At 39.4% G+C, this 23,065-nt stretch overlaps 2 protein-coding genes across 2 annotated transcripts in view; one reads left to right on the forward strand and one right to left on the reverse strand.

The window, feature by feature from the left end:
- Positions 1 to 404: 404 nt before the first annotated feature.
- On the reverse strand, positions 405 to 17,238 carry Spa17 (sperm autoantigenic protein 17). Its single transcript, XM_021172850.2, has 5 exons — positions 17,101 to 17,238; positions 15,275 to 15,457; positions 11,037 to 11,107; positions 9,008 to 9,085; positions 405 to 669 (listed from the first exon to the last, which is right to left on the reverse strand). The coding sequence occupies exons 2-5, from the start codon at positions 15,426 to 15,428 to the stop codon at positions 523 to 525; spliced, it is 450 nt and encodes a 149-aa protein (XP_021028509.1). The 5' UTR covers positions 15,429 to 15,457; positions 17,101 to 17,238; the 3' UTR covers positions 405 to 522.
- Siae (sialic acid acetylesterase) overlaps positions 17,237 to 23,065 on the forward strand; it is a 35,427-nt gene continuing 29,598 nt past the window's right edge. The window contains exons 1-2 of the mRNA XM_021171650.3: positions 17,237 to 17,463; positions 21,097 to 21,258. Coding sequence (XP_021027309.1) covers positions 17,397 to 17,463; positions 21,097 to 21,258 — 229 coding nt within the window. The 5' untranslated portion in view covers positions 17,237 to 17,396. The remainder of the gene's footprint in view (positions 17,464 to 21,096; positions 21,259 to 23,065) is intronic.

Here is a 23,065-nt window from a genome sequence, read left to right on the forward strand (position 1 = left end):
CAGGAAGGCCGGATCTGTACTTATCTTTATAATAATTCAAACTATTAAAAAGCTTAGGGCATGGTATATAGCTCAGTCAGAGCCCTGGGGTTCACCACTACCACCATCACCAGGAGGAAAAAAAAAAAGGAAAAAAGAAAACCCTGTTACCACAGAAGAGAAACATGGCTTAAAGCTCAGTTTCCAGTTTCCAGGGGTGGGCTAGAGAGGCTTTACTTGTTAGCTTTTAGACCATACAACCCAAGGTCTCTGAAGCCTTAGCCACTTCTGTTCAGATGCTGAGTTCAGAGGCGTTTATAGACAGGCTTGGGACAAGTATACCAATCCTCCTGTTCCCAGGGAAATCTTCAAGGGGTGTGTGTCAGTGGCATGCTTACTAAACAAACACTCGTGACAGATTTCCACAACAGCAACCAATGTTATTCCACAACATCACATCTTCCTTACTGAAGAAGAAAAGACAACCACAACACTGATGGATTTGGATTACTTTTCATGTTTCGGGGGGTAAAACCTGTGGTCTCAATTGTCTGCCTCTTCTTTCAGATTTTCATTCTTATCTGACTTCATCTTCTTTACCTCTTCTCTAGCCACGTGTCCCCGGAAGAGGGACTGGATTTTGAGAGCAGCCGCCTCCTCCTGTTCTCTTTCTTCCTCAGTAGATTCCTCCTTCATTGAAAGGAGAGAAAGTGAGAGACTTTTCAGAACGCTGTATTTTGATGCCACAGAAATGCCAGCTTACAGATGCAACTGCTTGAGGTCTGTTGCTTCCTGAGGGGATTTTGGGACACACTGTATGTGTCCCAAGGGCTGAATGCCAAAGGAACAGTGAAGGATTCAGCTTACCATTCTTCACTATGTCTTAATATAAGATCATCGTCTATGTCTTTTCTCTTGTTATTCCCAGATAGCACCTATTTTAAGTTTCCTGAGAAATTATGTTAGGATGGGGAAGCAAGAAAGAATCCTTGAAGTACAATGTCTGTGTTAACATCAGCAGATGCACTATTTTGAAATAATCATGATTAGACAAGATAGAGTAAAAATGATAAATTCTAATCTCTAGATGTTTAGACAATGAAAGGCATACATTTAGAGGTTGAGCATCAAACAGAAAGTTACTCTATGCCGGGTGGTGGTGGCGCACGCCTTTAGTCCTACTTTAATCCCAGCACTTGGGAGGCAGAGGCAGGTGGATTTCTGAGTTCGAGGCCAGCCTGGTCTACAAAGTGAGCTCCAGGACAGCCAGGGCTATACAGAGAAACTCTGTCTCGAAAAACCAAAAAAACAAAACAAAACAAAACAAAACAAAACAAAACAAAAAACAGTTACTCTACTGCTACTTGGTTTATCATCAGGGTTGGCAGAACAGTGACATACAATTTCTTTTAAATTTAGGTATAACTGACAGATGGAAAAATCCACGGATACTAAATGTAGAGCTGAAAATATATATATATATGGCCCTTGATGTATCTTTTTTTAAGCTAAAAAGTTAAACAAACACATATTTAAGAATTCCCGGCGTGGGACCTGAGACTGCATTAGTTAGGGAAGCAGAAACCGGCCTGAGTAGGGCCACAGGCCTCATCCAGCCGGACCAGCACCGGGGTAGCTAGAGGGCAGGGTCGGCTGACACCCGCCAGCTACCCACGACCCCCGCCACAGGATTTTGAGACTGCTGGTGAGTGGAACACAGCTTCTGCTCCAATCTTTAAACAGTGACAACGACAACAACTAACCCCAGAGATTACCAGATGGTGAAAGGTAAACGTAATAATCTTACTAACAGAAACCAAGACCACTCACCATCATCAGAACCCAGCACCCCCACGTCGCCCAGTCCAGGGCACCCCAACACACCGGAAAAGCTAGACACGGATCTAAAAGCATATCTCCTGATGATGGTAGAGGACTTCAAGAAGGACTTTAATAACACACTTAAAGAAATACAGGAGAACACTGCTAAACAGGCAGAAGACACTAAAGAGGAAGCACAAAAATCCCTTAAAGAATTGCAGGAGAACACTGCTAAAGAGTTACAAATCCTTAAAGAAAAACAGGATAACATAATCAAACAGGTAGAAGTCCTTACAGTAAAACAGGAAAACACATCCAAACAGATGATGGAAATGAACAAAACCATACTAGACCTAAAAAGGGAAGTAGACACAATAAAGAAAACCCAAAATGAGGCAACACTGGAGATAGAAACCCTAGGAAAGAAATCTGGAACCATAGATACGAGCATCAGCAACAGAATACAAGAGATGGAAGAGAGAATCTCAGGTGCAGAAGATTCCATAGAGAACATCGGCACAACAATCAAGGAAAATGTAAAATGCAAAAAGATCCTAACTCAAAACATCCAAGAAATACAGGACACAATGAGAAGACCAAACCTACGGATAATAGGAGTGGATGAGAATGAAGATTTTCAACTCAAAGGACCAGCAAACATCTTCAACAAAATTATAGAAGAAAACTTCCCAAATCTAAAGAAAGAGATGCCCATGAACATACAAGAAGCCTACAGAACTCCAAATAGACTGGACCAGAAAAGAAATACCTCCCGACACATAATAATCAGAACAACAAATGCTCTAAATAAAGATAGAATACTAAAAGCAGTAAGAGAAAAAGGCCAAGTAACATATAAAGGCAAGCCTATCAGAATTACACCAGATTTTTCACCAGAGACTATGAAAGCCAGAAGATCCTGGACGGATGTTATACAGACACTAAAAGAACACAAATTCCAGCCCAGGCTACTATACCCAGCCAAACTCTCAATTAACATAGATGGAGAAACCAAAGTATTCCACGACAAAACCAAATTCACACATTATCTCTCCACGAATCCAGCCCTTCAAAGGATAATAACAGAAAAAAACCAATACAAGGACAGGAACCACGCCCTAGAAACAACAAGAAGGTAATCCCTCAACAAACCTAAAAGAAGACAGCCACAAGAACAGAATGCCAACTTTAACAACAAAAATAACAGGAAACAACAATTACTTTTCCTTAATATCTCTTAATATCAATGGACTCAACTCCCCGATAAAAAGACATAGACTAACAAACTGGCTACACAAACAAGACCCAACATTTTGCTGCTTAAAGGAAACTCATCTCAGAGAAAAAGATAGACACTATCTCAGAATGAAAGGCTGGAAAACAATTTTCCAAGCAAATGGTATGAAGAAACAAGCTGGAGTAGCCATTCTAATATCTGATAAGATTGACTTCCAACCCAAAGTCATCAAAAAAGACAGGGAGGGACACTTCATACTCATCAAAGGTAAAATCCTCCAAGAGGAACTATCAATCCTGAATATCTATGCTCCAAATACAAAGGCAGCCACATTCATTAAAGAAACTTTAGTAAATCTCAAAGCACACATTGCACCTCATACAATATTAGTGGGAGACTTCAACACACCACTTTCACCAATGGACAGATCGTGGAAACAGAAACTAAACAGGGACACAGTGAAACTAACAGAAGTTATGAATCAAATGGATCTGGCAGATATCTACAGAACATTCTATCCTAAAACAAAAGGATATACCTTCTTCTCAGCACCTCATGGTACCTTCTCCAAAATTGACCACATAATTGGTCAAAAAACAGGCCTCAACAGATACAAAAATATTGAAATTGTCCCATGCATCCTATCAGATCACCATGGACTAAGGCTGATCTTCAATAACAAAATAAATAATAAAAGCCAACCTTGACATGGAAACTGAACAACACTCTTCTCAATGATACCTTGGTCAAGGAAGGAATAAAGAAAGAAATTAAGGACTTTTTAGAGTTCAATGAAAATGAAGCCACCCAAACTTATGGGACGCAATGAAAGCATTTCTAAGAGGAAAACTCATAGCTCTGAGTGCCTCCAAAAGGAAACTAGAGAGAGCACACATTAGCAGCTTGACAACATACCTAAAAGCACTAGAACAAAAGGAAGCAAATTCAACCAAGAGGAGTAGACGGCAGGAAATAATCAAACTCAGGGGCGAAATCAACCAAGTGGAAACAAGAAGAACTATTCAAAGAATCAACCAATCAAGGAGCTGGTTCTTTGAGAAAATCAACAAGATAGATAAACCCTTAGCCAGACTCACTAGAGGGCACAGGGAAAGCATCCTAATTAACAAAATCAGAAATGAAAAAGGAGACATAACAACAGATCCTGAAGACATCCAAAACACCATCAGATCCTTCTACCAAAGGCTATACTCAACAAAACTGGAGAACCTGGATGAAATGGAGAAGTTCCTAGACAGATACCAGGTACCAAAGTTGAATCAAGATCAGGTTAATGATCTAAACAGCCCAATATCCCCCAAAGAAATAGAAGCAGTCATTAATAGTCTCCCAACTAAAAAAAAGCCCAGGACCAGATGGGTTTAGTGCAGAGTTCTATCAGACCTTCAAAGAAGATCTAATCCCAGTTCTTCACAAACTATTCCACAAAATAGAAACAGAAGGTACTCTACCCAACTCATTCTATGAAGCCACAGTTACTGTGATACCTAAACCACAAAAAGACCCAACAAAGATAGAAAACTTCAGACCAATATCCCTTATGAATATTGATGCAAAAATCCTCAATAAAGTTCTTGCTAACCGAATCCAAGAACACATCAAAACAATCATCCATCCTGACCAAGTAGGTTTCATCCCAGGGATGCAGGGATGGTTCAATATACGGAAATCCATCAACGTAATCCAGTATATAAACAAACTCAAAGACAAAAACCACATGGTCATCTCGTTAGATGCGGAAAAAGCATTTGACAAGATCCAACACCCATTCATGATAAAAGTCTTGGAAAGATCAGGAATTCAAGGCCCATACCTAAACATGATAAAAGCAATCTACAGCAAACCAGTAGCCAACATCAAAGTAAATGGTGAGAAGCTTGAAGCAATCCCTCTAAAATCAGGGACTAGACAAGGCTGTCCACTTTCTCCATACCTATTCAACATTGTACTTGAAGTCCTAGCCAGAGCAATTCGACAACAAAAGGAGATCAAAGGGATACAAATTGGAAAAGATGAAGTCAAAATATCACTCTCTGCAGATGATATGATAGTATATATAAGTGACCCTAAAAATTCCACCAGAGAACTCCTAAGCCTGATAAGCAGCTTCGGTGAAGTAGCTGGATATAAAATTAACTCAAACAAATCAATGGCCTTTCTCTACACAAAGAATAAACAGGCTGAGAAAGAAATTAGGGAAACAACACCCTTCTCAATAGTCACAAATAATATAAAATATCTTGGCGTGACTCTAACTAAGGAAGTGAAAGATCTGTATAATAAAAACTTCAAGTCTCTGAAGAAAGAAATTATAGAAGATCTCAGAAGATGGAAAGATCTCCCATGCTCATGGATTGGCAGGATCAACATTGTAAAAATGGCTATCTTGCCAAAAGCAATCTACAGATTCAATGCAATCCCCATCAAAATTCCAAATCAATTCTTCAACGAATTAGAAAGTGCAATCTGCAAATTCATCTGGAATAACAAAAAACCTAGGATAGCAAAAACTCTTCTCAAGGATAAAAGAACCTCTGGTGGAATCACCATGCCGGACCTAAAGCTTTACTACAGAGGAATTGTGATAAAAACTGCATGGTACTGGTATAGTGACAGACAAATAGACCAATGGAATAGAATTGAAGACCCAGAAATGAACCCACACACCTACGGTCACTTGATCTTCGACAAGGGAGCTAAAAACATCCAGTGGAAGAAAGACAGCATTTTCAACAAATGGTGCTGGCACAACTGGTTGTTAACATGTAGAAGAATGCGAATCGATCCATTCCTATCTCCTTGTACTAAGGTCAAGTCTAAGTGGATCAAGGAACTTCACATAAAACCAGAGACACTGAAACTTATAGAGGAGAAAGTGGGGAAAAGCCTTGAAGATATGGGCACAGGGGAAAAATTCCTGAATAGAACAGTAATGGCTTGTGCTGTAAGATCGAGAATTGACAAGTGGGACCTCATGAAACTGCAAAGCTTCTGCAAGGCTAAAGACACCATCAATAAGACAAAAAAAACCACCAACAGATTGGGAAAGGATCTTCACCTATCCTAAATCAGATAAGGGACTAATATCCAATATATATAAAGAACTCAAGAAGGTGGACTCCAGAAAGTCAAATAACCCCATTAAAAAATGGGGCTCAGAACTGAACAAAGAATTCTCACCTGAGGAATACCGAATGGCAGAGAAGCACCTGAAAAAATGTTCAACATCCTTAATCATCAGGGAAATGCAAATCAAAACAACCCTGAGATTCCACCTCACACCAGTCAGAATGGCTAAGATCAAAAATTCAGGTGACAGCAGATGCTGGCGAGGATGTGGAGAAAGAGGAACACTCCTCCATTGTTGGTGGGATTGCAAGCTTGTACAACCACTCTGGAAATCAGTCTGGCGGTTCCTCAGAAAATTGGACATAGTACTACCGGAGGTTCCAGCAATACCTCTCCTGGGCATATATCCAGAAGATGTCCCAACCGGTAAAAAAGACATATGCTCCACTATGTTCATAGCAGCCCTATTTATAATAGCCAGAAGCTGGAAAGAACCCAGATGTCCCTCAACAGAGGAATGGATACAGAAATTATGGTACATTTACACAATGGAGTACTACTCAGCTATTAAAAAGAATGAATTTATGAAATTCCTAGCCAAATGGATGGACCTGGAGGGCATCATCTTGAGTGAAGTAACACAATCACAAAAGAACTCACACAATATGTATTCACTGATAAGTGGATATTAGCCCAAAACTTAGGATACCCAAGATATAAGATACAATTTGCTAAACGCATGAAACTCAAGAAGAATGAAGACCAAAGTGTGGACACTGTGCCCCTTCTTAGAATTGGGAACAAAACACCCAGGGAAGAAGTTACAGAGACAAAGTTCGTAGCTGTGATGAAAGGATGGACCATTTAGAGACTGCCGTATCCAGGGATCCATCCCATAAGCAGCTTCTAAACGCTGACACCATTGCATACACTAGCAAGATTTTGCTGAAAGGACCCAAATATAGCTGTCTCTTGTGAGACGATGCCGGGGCCTAGCAAACACAGGAGTGGATGTTCACAGTCAGCTATTGGATGTATCACAGGGCTCCCAATGGAGAAGCTAGAGAAAGTACCCAAGGAGCTAAAGGGATCTGCAACCCTATTGTTGGAACAACATGATGTACTAACCAGAACCCCGGAGCTCTTGTCTCTAGCTGCATATGTATCGAAAGGTGGCCTAGTCGGCCATCAATGGAAAGAGAGGCCCATTGGACTTGCAAACTTTATATGCCCCAATATAGGGGAATGCCAGGGCCAAAAGAATGGGAATGGGTGGGTAGGGAAGTGGGGGGCGCTATGGGGGACTTTTGGGATAGCATTGGAAATGTAATTGAGGAAAATATGTAATAAAAATATTAAAAATTAAAAAAAAAAAGAATTCCCAAGTCATCACGTGTTTTGAAAAGTTGAAATATTTTCGTTTTCCCAAATCTTCCTAAGAAGTAGTCATTAATTGTAGTTGTGTGTGTGTATATTTATGTATGTTTATGGATCCTTCCAAATTTTCTCTCCATATGAGTACATTTACATGAAGACATGTTTTTCATTTTAAAACAAGACCATGCTAATCACAATGCTCTTCAACTACTTTCCCTGGAACAACAAATCTATGCACTCTTTTCTGTGCTATTCCTTTGTGGGTTATTTTGCTCAGTTTGAATGGGAGGGACAGGACCATTGTGCTTCATTGCACTGATGTCACTCTCCAGTGATTTAGTCACTCAGTCACCTATTGATGGACCTTTGAGCTGTTCGATCCCCTTCATTACAAACAGTGAGATACATTTAGCTCCTTAACTTGTAAATACAAATACACTGGCATAAAATTCTTTGAGATGATTTTCCAATCAAGTGAATTACTCTTAAATTAAAAATCAATGAGACCTTAACACAAACTCATATTCTTGAATTCCTATTAAATATGATGCCAGCAGTAAGTGGATTGTGTCGATACTATTCTAGAATAACTAAATAATGTAAGAAAGAGTATGTCTCAGTGGGTGGGAAGTACAGTTCTCCTTGAGGGGCATGTTCATTTTCAGTATCAAATGTTGCTAACTGAGATACTAGGACCTGAAAAGGAACTCAAAGGTTTGAAATGTGATATTGTACAGAATGAATTCTTTTACACAAAGACCAGTCTTTCTTAGTTTCGACTACAAATAATACAGGCAATCATGTGTTGTATTTGTTTGTTTTAACATAATGTGCTATATTAGTAAATGTTGAACTGTCTCTACAGAGAAGTAACAGAATAAAGCAACATACCACAAAAGCTCTGGCTTATAGTGTTACCTTAGTCTCAATACTCTCATGTGGCTGACGTTAGGTTATCAAAATGATGTTGCATTGTGCACAATTATCTCCAAGTGATAGCCTTCGCACACCACTGCATAGAGATAGGTAGTATCTTTGAGGGTGGACTTCTCTCTTTCTGGGTGGCTTTGATGTAGAATATCAAGACAGGCAAGCATTTCTATAGAAGACCTTTCACGGAACATGAGCAAGCCATACTGGGTAAAGCCATTTTATTTGGTGGTATGTAATTATTTTTCCTTTAGTTATCTCCAGCCTGTGCCTTTGTGTGGTGGAGAAGTTCCCCAAATGGAATATTAATCTAAGAGATGAGAGGAGCATCCAAGTTCATCTGTCTGCCTCTTCCCATAGAAAGATTTTCTGATCTAGATCTTTAAAGGAAGAATGAGTTTTTGAAAAAATCTTCCAGTTTATCACTGATTAACATATAATTAATTATCTATAAGAAAAATTCTAATTTCAATAATATAACTCTTATGTTGATATATATTTTATGCACACCTTTAAGGTTAGTGATGCTACTATGTGTAGGAATACAAAAGTAAATGAAAAAATACTACATACGAAGGGAGTAACTGGTGTTTCTTCTCTTCCAGATGACTTAGCTATTTCTTGTTCACATTTCTCAACTTGTTCTTGTTCCTAGAATGAGACCAAAGGGTCACATGGGCATTGTTTTGAAAGTGGCTAACTCTTGAACCATGCTGCTTAAGGGAAACTGGAAGTTTCTTGTCTTCTAACAAGAATTTGTCTTGGAAAAAAGGAAGTGAATAAAAACAAGGGATAAACCACTGCCCCACACTAATAGCTGATAAAGTTTGGTAACAAATCTTGATGACAGTTTTAAAAAAGTGTTGATAGTTTCTACAATGGCAATAAAAGTTGTTGTATTCCATAGTATGAAGCCAAGGTGACTTTTTAATGACAATTATAGTTTCAAAACTAAGTCACTGTTACAGAAGAGAAAGGAATTTGGGGAGGAGAGAGTAATGGGGATGAAGATCAAAGTACCTTATATAAATGCATGGAAATGTCAATTACTGCTTTATGCAATTAAGGTACAATACTGTATTAAATCAGGAAAGCAAGTTTCCCTTTTGGAGAAGGATATGTATAAAGGAGGAGCCAGCTCAGTCAGTTCTGACATGGCTAGTACAGTCTTCCACCAAACAGAGACACTGCTAGTTCACTGCCTTCAGGAAGAGTCTTTAACACATAAAATAGAAATCTGAGCATATGGAAATGAATAAGATAAAACCCTGGAAACCAAATGTAAAACAAACACTCTGAATTTTCTATGTAACACAAGGACAGAATGCTTTCTTTCTTTCTTTTCTTTTTTTTTTTTCTTTTAGTTTTCCAAGACAGGGTTTCTCTGTGTAACCCTGGCTGTCCTGGAACTCACTCTGTAGATCAGGCTGGCTTAGAACTCAGAGATCTGCCTGCTGCTGGCTCCTGAGTGCTGGGATTAAAGTCGTGTGCTCCTTGTCTATATAGTGATTATTATCTTTGTTATTTTTAGATATGTTTTACTGCTACTCGTGTTGGCACTGAGCCTTTGGGGCCAGGTGATCCTCTTGCCTCAGACTCTGCAGGAGCTGGGATTACAGAGCCAGGCCATTGAGCCCAGCTTTTTATTGTTGTTGCTTTTTTTTTTTTAATTTTAAGAAAAATTTAAAAGTATCTTCAGTTACTATGGGGAATTCTGCTAAAATATAAGCTTTAATTTGGATATATGGGGGTCTAGTGTGAGAATTAATTTTATCAGTTTTCCAGTTGATGCCAATGATGTTGACCCCACATAAGCTGTCTCAACTAATCTTCCTCATCTCAAACACAGAACAGATAATGTACTGACTGCCAAGGATGACACAAACCCAGAGTCCTATGAGATGTGAAAGCAAGACACCGACTTTCTACATGTAATACGTGCCTTCAACTCAACTCGGCAAGTTTGGTTAAGAAAGGCTATCTTTGGGGCTGGTGAGATGGCTCAGTGGGTAAGAGCACCCGAATGCTCTTCCGAAGGTCCAGAGTTCAAATCCCAGCAACCACATGGTGGCTCACAACCATCCGTAACGAGATCTGGCGCCCTCTTCTGGAGTGTCTGAAGACAGCTACAGTGTACTTACATATAATGAATAAATAAATAAATAAAAAAAAAGAAAGGCTATCTTTGAGAATACTATTAATAATAAAAATGGGTTCAGTTACTAAAGAGATTAACTTTGAAGAAAAAAACTATCATTATCTTCTATTTGAATTAGTCTTTTTGTAACATGCAAATGAAAAAAATTGGACTAATAGCGTTCTATTTTGTAAGATGTAATTTATGACTTGTGATACTCAAGTTTAAAGAATAAGAGATGGGACTAATTGTGTGATGACCAAGTCCTTTCTCCTGCTGTCATTTTTAAATTAATGCTAAGTATTGGTACTCAATTCAGATATTTTAGAAGAGTATTTCTCATCATAAAAAATTTTAATAAGTTATTTAATGCTTGACACACTTCTCAAAACTTGGGGAGACCATAACAATTTCTTTTATAGATAGAAAAATATAGCTAAATCTGGTAAGTTCATAAAACTATACCTTGAATGCGTGGTTGTTATAGAAGCGGTCCTCTACCTTAGCCCCCCATTCTGCTGGATCAAAGCTGGTTTCTAAATAACAAAAATAATTTTATGCTTATTTTGTGTTCATTAAAGTGAACCAAGAACAATGCAGAAACACAAGTTTCTTGTTTCAAATCAGAGGTTCTTTACTGACAGTTGAAAATCTTGCTGACACTGAATAGCCTAGTGCTGTAGACATAAGTAATTATTAAAATATGATGATCAGTCTAACACTGAATGAGCCCTTAGTTTTATTTACAAAAGCACCAAACACCTTCATAACTTCTGTGTTCATAAAACTCATAAGAAAGTGGAAGACACAGAACAAATGTCAGTATTTTAAATAAATGGACATAAATGTGCACTGGCAAATGTAAAAAAGTATATAAAATTTATACTAAGGGCTCGGGAAGTTTGGAAAAGTGCAAAAGAAGGGAGAGTTTTTAAAAGAGACACATTATATAAACAGTTCATATAGACAAGTAATATTTCTATCCAAAGATAGTTTTCTTTAACTTTCCACCATGAAAAATTACCAACTCCAAAAGTAAGATGCTTAAACAAGTCCCACATGCACATGTATAGAGACTACAATTATCAACTTGCTGTTTATCATTTTATCTATATATTTTCTGATGATTTTCAAGCCACCCCCAAACATTGTATTAATCTACATATTATCTGCATACACAAAATCTACAGACACTTAAATATCTAACTTTACAAAATAAGCATGTACCATTATCACATGTAAGACGACACTAACAATTCCTTACCACCATCATCCTGTATCTAGCCAACTATCTCAAATTTAGCTTTTGTCTACTTATCTTGGTCACATCAGAGCCTCAAAATGGACACACAATGCCTTATGTTATGTTTTTAAAATAATATTTAGTGGAAAATCCACCACCACTGTATTTTTCTGTGCAGTTTATTTGTTGATGAAATTGGGCCAGTTTTCCTTTGGAATTTTCCAGGGCAGATATTCCTGACTGTGTCCACAGGAGATCGTTCCAGGGTCATTTGCCCTTGAATTCCCTGTACACTGGTAGCTGGGGCTGCAGGTTTCATATGATTTAGGTTTCCTTGTTTTGGCAAGAATACTTGGTTGGTAGTGCTACTTGATCTTCTCAGAAGACAAATCATATCCTGCTCTATTTTATGGACTGATAATTGTTCTTTAACTTATTTAGGGGTATAAAATGGTAATGTTCTAAATTAAATTAATCAGTAGGAATTTTGGGGTAGACATGATAAAGAAAACAGTCAACTGTTTGATTACCCTGAAACATGGCTCTTAAATGAAACCAAGGTCAAAGATTTGATTCCTTTACCAGCTTTCAAAATAACCAGGTGTCTCCCAGCACTTTCTTAGGATGACCTGACAATGAAGAATTCTATGTGTCTGGTTTTAGCATTATGAGCTCACAAATACTTAGCAACTTATTAAAATTATTTTTCCACCCCCAATTTATTCCCAACACTAGCATACTTACTTGATTTATTCTTTTATATACAGTTACAAAGTTTCCAGAGTAACCCTGCATATTAGTCAGCTTTCACCACTCTTACAAATACCTCAGATAAACAAGTTAAAAGAGGAAAGGTATAATTTGGCTTACAATTTTAGAGGTATGGGTTAAAGACTGATTTGCTTTGTTGTTTGGGCCAGTGCAAAAATTAAAAAAAAAAAAACCACCTAATATGTATATTTGGGTTGTTTTAATGAATGACAGTATAATGGAATGTCTAGAGGAGGAGCTTCTTGGCTTACAGTTAGATACGTTTGACGACAAGATACTACAGAATTCCTTTCCTGTGGATGCACATTCCACCTCTAGTAGGAATGAGTATGAGGGCTTATTTGTCTTAGCCTAATCTACAAATCATACTGATAAACTTTTGGCTTTCTGAGAATACATAGTAGTTGTTGGTAGTTGAGTGTAGTTTCTTCTGTTTTTCATTACTGTATTTGTGTGTGTGCCAATGGAAACAAGAAATCAGATCCCCTGGAACTGTAGTTACAGGCAGTTGTAAAGCTGCCCAGGTGGCTGCTGCTATCTGAGCTTGGGTCTTCTGGAAGAGCAGAAGTGCTCTTATCCCCTAAGCCATCTCTATATGCCCAATTTTGTGCAATTTTGATTGGAATTGTTATTATGGGATAGTTGGGATAGCTTTTCATGTTAAGAGATATCTGTGTTTATTTTTGTATGAACTGTTATCTCTTGACATAAATGCGTTAAACACATGATTTTTACAAGCTATTTATTAGGCTTATTAACTCACTGGGCTCCTGGGATGTGAACTGCAAGCATTTTTCTCTGTTTGTTATTTTGTTTTCTTCATGCTGCTTTGTCACACACAAGCTGACTTCTTACGCTGTCAGTTCCATCAATCTGTTCCATCAACCATGTTGCATTTGAGTTTGAAGCAACTTGGCAAGCAAGATGTTTTTCTTAAGGGATGAAGTATCTCCCAGCATTTATATGGTTTCTTTTTTAGTATTTAAATCGGGAATCAACTTATTACTTATCTGGGGCTATGATATAAAGAATTGATACAATTTTGTTTTCTTATTTTGATCTCAATACTATTTAAGAAGTCCATTTTCTCCTAATGACTTGAGCCACCACTTATACTGTATATTCACAGGTTTCCTGTCACAAAAATGAAGACTGCTAGCCACCCATGAAAAACGGTGGCAAGGAAATTCTTGCCATGTGGGAGACTGGACATTGTTGGTTTAGAAGTCCACACTCATTTATTTTGATTATACTTGTGAAGGTTAAGTTTTTATACTGTATCAGTTGGTAATTCACCTTTAGTTGACGTAAGTGGAAGTGGGTGTGGTTGTTTTTTTTTTTTTTAATGGTTTTAGCCACTTGTTTATCAGAGAACTAGTATTCTAAGACCATTAGTCATCAATTGTTTTTATTACTGTGACCTGGTAACAATGACTCAAATATTTTTTTAATAGTATGTTCCTGAGTTCTAAAATTAAATAAATGACTAAAGATTTTTACTGCATGAATTTGTAAAAGTCAATGTTACAATAACCAAATTCATGTTCATACAAACATTACTTTTAATCAGACAATATATCTTAATAGCTTTCCCCTACTAATATTGTAGATTGTGCAGCAAACATTCACCCTGACTGGATATGAAACAGGCCATCAGGAGTCAGGAAACTGGTGGAAATTTTGAGTTCTTCAAAGGCAGGATCACAAGGGACAGGGGGTGGAGCTGTTCAGTGTGTGTGAGTTATTCTACCCGTGTTCTGGGTTTCCTCTCTCTGTAAAATGATTTATGAAGGAACATCTGTTTGCTTAGGGGTATTTCCAGTCTACTTTGCCTAAAGTAATGGTAACAAACCTTATATACCATGATTGTTCCAGGCAAGAGTAGGTTTTCAGCACAAACATGATAATTGTTCTTTCCCCCTTTGACCTCTGAGCCAGATCCTCATATTCATGAATCCTCAAGGCTAGGATCTGTACATTGTACAAAGGAAGTATAGGGACTTCACTTTGGCTTAAAATCAAAGTCACTGCTAGCATGAACCTTAGTCTCTGTGCAGGATGGGACCTGGAAAGCACATAGAATGTAAATTACCTTCCCAGCTGGCAATTCACTTGCCAAAGCAGTTTGTTTCTGTGCCTTCGCTGAAGAACAGTTTCATATACCCCAGCGAAACCCAGTTTATTTAATCTAGGGAGTGCTGAATTATTTTTATAACACTTATGATACTTTCAAATGAGAAGAACCAAAATTTAAAGAAAACTGCAAATTATCCTCTCAGGAAGAACAGGCAGTCAGCTAGCAGGGATGCATGAGAATAGGTCTACCTCCTTCCATACTGCATCTGTGAGAAATACAGTGAGAATGGCCGGGGACTGAACTGTCACAGCCTGTTGCAAACAGTAAGAGCTGTAGTTGCAACACTGGCCTTATAAAGGCTTTCTGCACAATGACCATGGTTTTTAATGTTTTTCTTTTGTATGTGTGTATGTTTTCATGCTCCCATGTGTGTGGGTTCGTGTGTGTGTATGTGTGTGTGTGTGTGTGTGTGTGTGTGTAGTGCTAGATATGTGTTTGCACGTACATGGTGGCCACAGGCTGAAGACATGTATATTCCTCAATCTTAAGTTTTACCATAATGAAATGCTTAGTTTATTTTAAAATTCCTATTTTTTTTTTTAAAGAGCTTACTCTCTCTTTTCTCTAGAAGGTTCTCAAAATACGCTGCGGCAAAAGCTGGTATATTGTCCGGTTGCTCCCTCAGAATCTCCCGTGTCAGCCCTTCAAGAAGATTTCCAAATCCTTGTGGAATTCGGTAGTGGGTGTTGGAGAAAGGAATCGACATCTCCTCGGAAAGAATTGCCTATATGGTACCTAAAGATTCAGTAAAAAGTGCCTAATTTAAATTATATAATCACAAACCACATTAAATAATATATAAATATTATTAAATAATATTTAATAATAATAATTTAATAACATTAAATAATATATAAATATATAAATTATATAATTTAAATTATATAATTCCACAAACCAACTCACTATCACGACTCAAATCATTTCTCAAACACACATACCATATTTTGGACTTTAAAAAGAAAAAAAGTCACACAATCTAGGTCCTGGTGCTCTCTCTATCTCAGTAGATCTGAATTAAATCCATGCAAACCCTATTGTGGCAGAAGTGAACTGACTCTCACAGTGTTCTCCGACTTCCATAGGCAGACGACATCATGGAGGCTGTGCCCATAGACATGCACATACTAAATAAATGAACACCAAATTCACCCCACCACGTCTATCCTTTTCTCCTAGAGTTTTGAATTCTACCACTGAACTATTTTGTTTGTGTTTGTTTGTTTTGTGAGACAGAGTCTCTCTACATAGCTCTGGCTGTTCTGTAACTATGTAGACCAGGCTGCCCTCTAACTCAGAGATCTACCTGCCTCTGTCTCCCAAGTGCGGGGATTAGAGCCAGCCTGGTGGATAAACACTATGCTTGGTGAATTATAGTATCATAAATCCAGATCCATTAAGTTGGACAAATACATATTTTCAAAGTTAGAGAACCACGGTTTTCACTAGATATTAAGCACTTTGTTTTTCTGTCCTTAAGAGGTGAGGGTAGATTTTGCAACCCACAGTATTGAAGAGACAATGATTGCTGAGAAGCTGGTATAATCAATCCCCTTTACATTGCTGAGAAGAAACTGTTTAAAGTGCAGTACTTTGGGAGGCAAGGGAAGGTGGATCTTTGTGAGTTCAAGGTCAGCCTTGTCTACAGGATGAGTTTCAGGACAGCCAGGGGCTAAATAGAGAAACCCTGCCTCAAAAACCCAAAAATCAAACAAATAGCAAGCAAGCAAACAAAAACCTAGTCGTTCTAGAAATTATTATAATTTGTTGAATAGTTTCACTTGTTTTTCAGCCTCAACTTTTGAAGCATGTTCTCAAGTGCCTCTGCGTTCTGATGAGGGATTGAGAAAGAGGAGGTCGTGTATTTGGGAGTCAGCTCTTGATGTTTGGGGAATCTTATTTTCTGGTTTTCTCAGGCCTTCTTTTATCTTATTATTCGAGGACTGTCTTAAAGGTGGCTGCCATAGGATTTGATTATTGAGAAAAGAGAGCTTCGGGCCTGGGCTCCCACTGCCTCCCCCAAGAAGCACAAAGGTGGCGCTGGTTGGGGTCGAAGCTGGAGGACTAGAGGTTTAACAAGGCCTGTAGAGTCTCTTCCCTTTCTCTCTTTTGGGCACAAACAGGAGATTAGATATCGAATCTTGAGAGCTGTGTAAAGCCCTGAACCGGGCGGGGGAGGACAGGCGGTCGAGGGGAAGCAGGTCAAACCGTGGGCGGGATGCCAAAGACCTAGCGTTCCAGATTCTCCGAGAAAGGGCTTGCCAGGCTCTCTATCTGGTCCAGGAGTTGCGGGAGTGTTGGAGATGCGGAGAGACTACGGCACGAAGGAAAAAGGCGAAGCCTCCACATTGGAGAGGGAGTGGGGGAAACTGCCTCACCTCTTCTTTCTCTTCAAGCTGGTGCGGATGGTTCCAGTGTTTTATCTCGTTGCTGGGTAACCGTTTTTTTTTTTCTTTTTTCTTTTTTTTTTTTTAAACTACGGAGGCCGGGAGAGGAGCGCCCTGCGCCGCGCCGCGCCGCTGGTGGTTTCGCGTACTGAAGGCTTGAGGGTGGGGCCCGATAGGTAGACCCTCCCAGGCCCCGCCCACTACGCAAGACCACGCCTCTGCCCTGTCCCCGCCCCCGCCTAAGGGCTCTTCCTGAATTCGGCGGGTTAATCAGGATCTTCACAAACATGGTTTCCCCGGGGCCTGTGTTTGGGATAGTGCTGCTCATAATCGCGCGAGTCAGCAGAAGTGCAGGTGAGGTGTCACAGCTGTGCCGGACCCTTGCCTTTCAGATCTTCTGCAGGATCATGGCATGCGTCCCCTTTAAAGGTCTGGTTTGAGTCAGAACTGGACTTTTCACACCTAGTCCTGGCTCAAGGTACTGCAGGGCCCATCTACTGCCTTTTTCATGCAGGGTACCTCATTTGCAGCATAGGAGGCAGAGACTTCGGTTTACCCATTGGAACAGGCTCCAGTGTCCCCAGACCGAAGCCTTGAGGAGAGCTCAAAGAGAAGGGGGCGAAGCTAGTTAGATAATATTTGGAAACAGGTGTCTGAGTCATCCAAAATACTTCAACACCTGCCCCCTCAGTAGTGCCCTTGGGGAGGGCTTCTGTCGGGATGGGTGCCTTGAGGGAATTAAATTTTACTAGTTTTTAAGTGGTTATTAGGGCTAAGAAATACAACCCCCTCACTAGCTCAGAATAATTTAAGGTTCAGCTCTGAATTTTGATACAGCCTAAGAGATATTAGTGGAGGGGTAAGACTCATCACACTGGGGAGGGAGCTATTTCACACTGGCCATTGTGCAGGTCAGAGCTTGTCATCTGACTAACCTGAGCTGGACATTGCCCTCTCCATGGAGATATCAAAAGATAGGAATCTATTCACTTAAAGTAAATGGTTAATGCTGGATCCACCCACACTTCTTTTCTTTGTATCACTGAAAGTGTGGACCTCATCCATAGACTGTCAATAAATGAAATTTGGGGGGGGGGGATGAGAATATAGCTTAGTGATAAAGCTCTTGGCTGGAGAGCTAGGAATTTGGGGTCCCATTACCACAGCAAATAAAATGAAGGTTAAAGTGGGAAGAAATGGCATGATTGTTTTCTAATCAGGCACCAGACAGACAGCAGCCTGTCAGTGTGGGCTTTCAGTTTCAAAGCTAGTACCCTGTACTGGTCATTCCCCATCATTTTGGGGACCCATCATAGGAGGTGGGGAGAAGGTAAAGGCAGCAGAGCTACTATTTTCTTAGTTTTTCTTTTAAGGACTGTCAAATTTAATACCACTGTTTAATTTCCTTTGGGTCATATTAGGTGACCTTGATTACCTTGACGGTATTCGTTCATTTTCTGCCCCAGATTTAACATCTTTCCTTTAACACTCCCCTTTTGTTCATGTTTTGAAGGTAATAAAAAGTTACATTTAACAATGGAAGGACCTATACATTCACTACCCAGTTGGATAACTATAACACTGTGGATTTTTATTGAGACGGCCCATAAAGTCCTCCTTAGTATGTTTGCTGCATTCCCAGCAGAAGTAACTGTTATCCTAAAATGTTTTGTTAGTCTACTTATGATGGTGTCTTCCCCATAGCACTCATTCTTGTTTCCCACTTCAAGTCCCAAAATGAAGGGAAAAATCCAACACCTTAAAAATCTCTGTGTTTGGATATCTCCCTGGTCCTTGGCGGGTGCCATTCTTTTGTTCATTGTTCAGTTCCCCAGTACGTGTCTCTGTCTTTTCCGCTTAGAATGTGAGGTTTATCAGGATAGGGTATGTAATTTTTCTTTGCATTATCCTCACAATGTAACTGCAGCAAAAAGGAAATTGCCATTCCTTTGGAATTAGATGATGTTGATTCCCATTCTGTCATAAACTACCTTCTGAGGCCTGTCAAGGACATTACTGTCTTCTTTATCTTAAGAACTATGTTACACGAGTAAGCTCCTAGTAGATTGTAAGATCCTTGGCAGCGAGAATTTTTATCTACTATTGGAATTATTTTTCCTTCCAGTGTTGCATTCTCAATGTGTAAAGTACTAGGTATCATTAAAGAGATATTCGTTGAATTCATAGCTGTTATAATTATTATTCAAAATTGCCTAATCTATTTGTGCACTAGTCCCTTGATGGGTAATGTGGTTAGGTTATATCTCTTGATCGGTAGTAACACAATTAACACTTTTATTATAAAGATAATTTCCACCTCTAGGTTTTTTTTTCTCACCATAAATCCATTTACAAAGAGCTTCTATAAATGAATGTTGGCAAACACAGACGGCTTGGAAAGGCATTCCCCATCCTATGGACTGCAACATTGTTTGCAGAGTGAAGGAATATTTTCTTCACTCTGTTCTTCTAACTCAAGTCCTCTCTCTGCTTAGCTCTTATTTATGCATTTACTTTTCAGCTTTTGTTCTGTATCTACCCAAGACAGGGCCCTCCCACACATATGCCTCCCGGTTTCCCCAGCAGGCTGCCATCCTGCTTATGCAATTCTGGGATGTTGTGGTTCCAAAGTATTTTGCTCATGGTACATGCGTCTTGAGCTTGTTAAGCTTTCTGGATAATCTTTGATTGCCATGTAGGCTTCCTGATCGAACTAGCTCCGGAGTGAGAAAGAAAAGTGAGGATTTTTAGGGTTAGCCTGTAACTTAGAAAGCAGTATTAATAGGCCACCAAGCTTGTGAGGGGACCCCCCATTAGCTTGACTGCCCTGTTAAGTATAGCCTAAGGGGCCTGCCATCTTTTGTAGCTTTCAGCAAGGAAAATGTCAGCTTTGTTAATTCTAATTCTCTTCCCTGTCTATCACTTTTATTAAAAACAAAAAACCCAAAAACCAACCAAAGCAAAACAAACCAAAAAGCCCTTAATTTTGTAAAATATTTTCTTTGTAGGATTTTTAAAAACTCTCCCCTGCTGAGACAAATTGGGATGTAAGTTTTATGATTTTCCTACTTAAATTTCTATGAGCTCACTGGGATCATTTGGATCAATGCTTGTTATTTAAAAAGTACTCCGATATAGGCTATGAGTTAAAAATAGAAAAGATCTCGTTAAAGTGAATTCTTATTCAGTCTTGTTAGTGATTCTTAGCACAGAATCCAATATGCAAGTGCGCCTCCTCTTTTCTTTGCTTGTGAAATGGTGACAAGACTTTTTCTCAGAGATTTTTAACCTTCTGTCTCTCCACGGTCTTATTTTTGTCTCCTGACTTATCTGAGCTTACTGGAAAGGAAGCATTTTCACAGTCGTAAGTGTGGTATACCAGGTCATCAAAGACAAAAAGCAACAAACAAAACCAATCAACAAAATGACATCATCATCAGCAACAAAATAAACAACAGCAACCCTCAAGAGAAAACACTTGAAGGGGTTTGGCATTGATAGGATGGAGAGGAGGAGCCAAAGATGGGCACAGCAACATTAGAGGAGCTATGAGCTACTAGGAGTGGGCACAGTGATGGAGGGTTAGGGAAGGAAGTGCCTTATTTTTCTTATCACCATCTGTGAGGTGCATGGAAGGTTCATTTTAGTGACTTGAGAGAGGATTGTTAAATTCTAGAGCCAAGTTTTAGAGCAAGGGTTGGCCAAGAACTGTGAAGGGGAAGGAAGGAGAGCATGTACATTAGTTGTTACCTTGGGTTCTAAGTTTCTCTTAATGGTCATGTTCTGCTGTGATACATATTGTTGGAAACTGTTCTTATTATGTTGTTTATTTAATCTGGAGCAACAGGACCTGGTTTTGGAAGATTAAAAGGCTTAAGTAGACTCATATTCTTTAGTATAGGGACTATATGTTACTTGCTTTTACCAGATCCACATGATGCTGAATCTCCTGATTATGTTCTCCTAAGTGTTTGTTGATATTTATAGGTATTGGTTTTCGCTTTGCTTCATACATCGATAATTACATGGTGCTGCAGAAGGAGCCTTCAGGGGCTGTGATCTGGGGCTTTGGTACACCTGGGGCCACAGTGACAGTGACCTTGTGCCAAGGTCAGGAAACCATCATGAAGAAAGTGACCAGTGTGAAAGGTAAGGCAGCCCATTCTCTGTTCAGTTATTGTCCTCTTCTGCCACCTGCTGGATTATCTGAAAATGAATGCTTATGGCTCCCCCTCAAGTTGTCAATCCATCATCTATCCACCCATCCATCATCCATCCATCTGTTCATCCATCCATCATCCATCCATCATCCATTCATTCATCCATTCATCCATCCACCCATCCATCCATAAGAGTTATTTGAGATACTATGTGGGTAAACACTAAAGATACCACAAATGGTAACAAGGCTCAGTGTTCTCTTCACCAAGGAGCTCATTGAACAGAACAAATTATGTAGTCGTTGGATGAACACATAAAATATCTGTGGACTTCCAAGAGCTAGAGAAGACACCCACCTCAGTCTGGTTGCTATGGAAAGTTGTCACAGAAGATGACAGTTGGAATGAACCATACATGCAAGAGAGGCAGGCAGTCTAGAGGTGAGAGGGTGGCTCAGAGGTTAAGAGCTCTTGCTGCTCTTGCAGAGGACCTCGGTTTGGTTCTAGCACCCACATAGGGTAACTCTGTGTAACCTCCAGCTCCAGGGGATCTGATGCCCTCTTCTGGCTACTCTGGGCACATAGACACACACACACACACACACACACACACACACACGTTGAAATAAGTCCTACTAGCAGTTTTAAAAAGAGAGTCAATTTGGTGATCTTGTGAAGAACTTGAACTTTTAGTTTACTGTCTGAGTTCTGATTCTGTCTGTTATTTTTAGGTATGTAATTTAAGAATATATTAAATATCTCTGTGACTGTTTTTTTTTTGGGGGGGGTGGTACTAATTCTTAGTGGATTATTATGAGGAGTAAATGCATATAAAGTAGTTGGAACAGTGCTTGTCACATTAACTTGAGTGGCCATTATTGTTACCACTACTGCTACTATTACTTATTCAGTCATTCAAATATTTATTGAGTACCTACTGTGTGCTAGATACTGTGCTAGGTACTGATGATAAAGTGATGAATAAAACAGATGGAGCCTCTCCCTTAGTGAAGCCTGAAGGTTAGGGGAGGAGGCAGGAAAATAAAGAACACTCATAGTTCTTTGAGATATGCAATAGTAAAGAAGGACTCTCTGTGTGTGTGTGTGTGTGTGTGTGTGTGTGTGTGTGTGTGTGTGTGAGAGAGAGAGAGAGAGAGAGAGAGAGGTAGTAAAGTAATGGACTTAATTTAAGGCTAGTTTTGAAAGAGAAAATGTCCTGGACATAGACACAGGTACATCAGTAACACTGGAGAAATCCCGTGGAGGTAGGTTGGTCTGGGACACTGGGCTAGGTGACTGATGGTAGGTGACAGGAGATGGGCCAGTATGGCGGCTTGTTTATCTCTGCTAAAGCATTTAAATCCTGGATCTGTAGACTTTAAGCAATAAAAGCACAGGAGCAGACTGATAGGGTTTGGCAGTCATCAGATAGGGTTGATAGAGCTGTTAGGAGGCTCTTATGATACACAGATACACAGGATGAGGCCTTGACCTGGGAGTGTAGCTGTGAGGATGAAGTTTCAAGGTGAGAATAAAGTGGTCTCTTTGAGGAAGGGATAAAGACGTAGAAGAGTGGATGCTGGGAACTAAACTCAGGTCTACTACAAGAGCAGCATGTTCTCTTAACAGCTGAGCCATCTCTCCAGCCTCTCTTTGTGATCTGTGAGATACACTGAATGTGAAGAATTCTAAAACTTCCTATGCTTAGTGCCTAGTTTTTTTTTTGTTTTGTTTTTTTGTTTTTCTTGTAGCTGAGAATTACATTGAAGTTCTGATTCTTCTACTTCTATTCCCTA

Source organism: Mus caroli, unplaced genomic scaffold, assembly GCF_978045245.1.
Source record: "Mus caroli unplaced genomic scaffold, Mus_caroli_1 scaffold_11, whole genome shotgun sequence".
NCBI lineage: Eukaryota > Metazoa > Chordata > Mammalia > Rodentia > Muridae > Mus > Mus caroli.

What these genes read in the sequence shown, in the direction of transcription:
- Spa17 (XM_021172850.2), bottom strand. Translation starts at nt 15,428, where the DNA reads ATGTCGATTCCTTTCTCCAACACCCACTACCGAATTCCACAAGGATTT. An exon ending in ATAACAACCACGCATTCAAG is followed by an intron (nt 9,086 to 11,036) that starts GTATAGTTTTAT and finishes GTCTCATTCTAG; the next exon opens with GAACAAGAACAAGTTGAGAA. An exon ending in AAACACCAGTTACTCCCTTC is followed by an intron (nt 670 to 9,007) that starts GTATGTAGTATT and finishes CTTTCAATGAAG; the next exon opens with GAGGAATCTACTGAGGAAGA.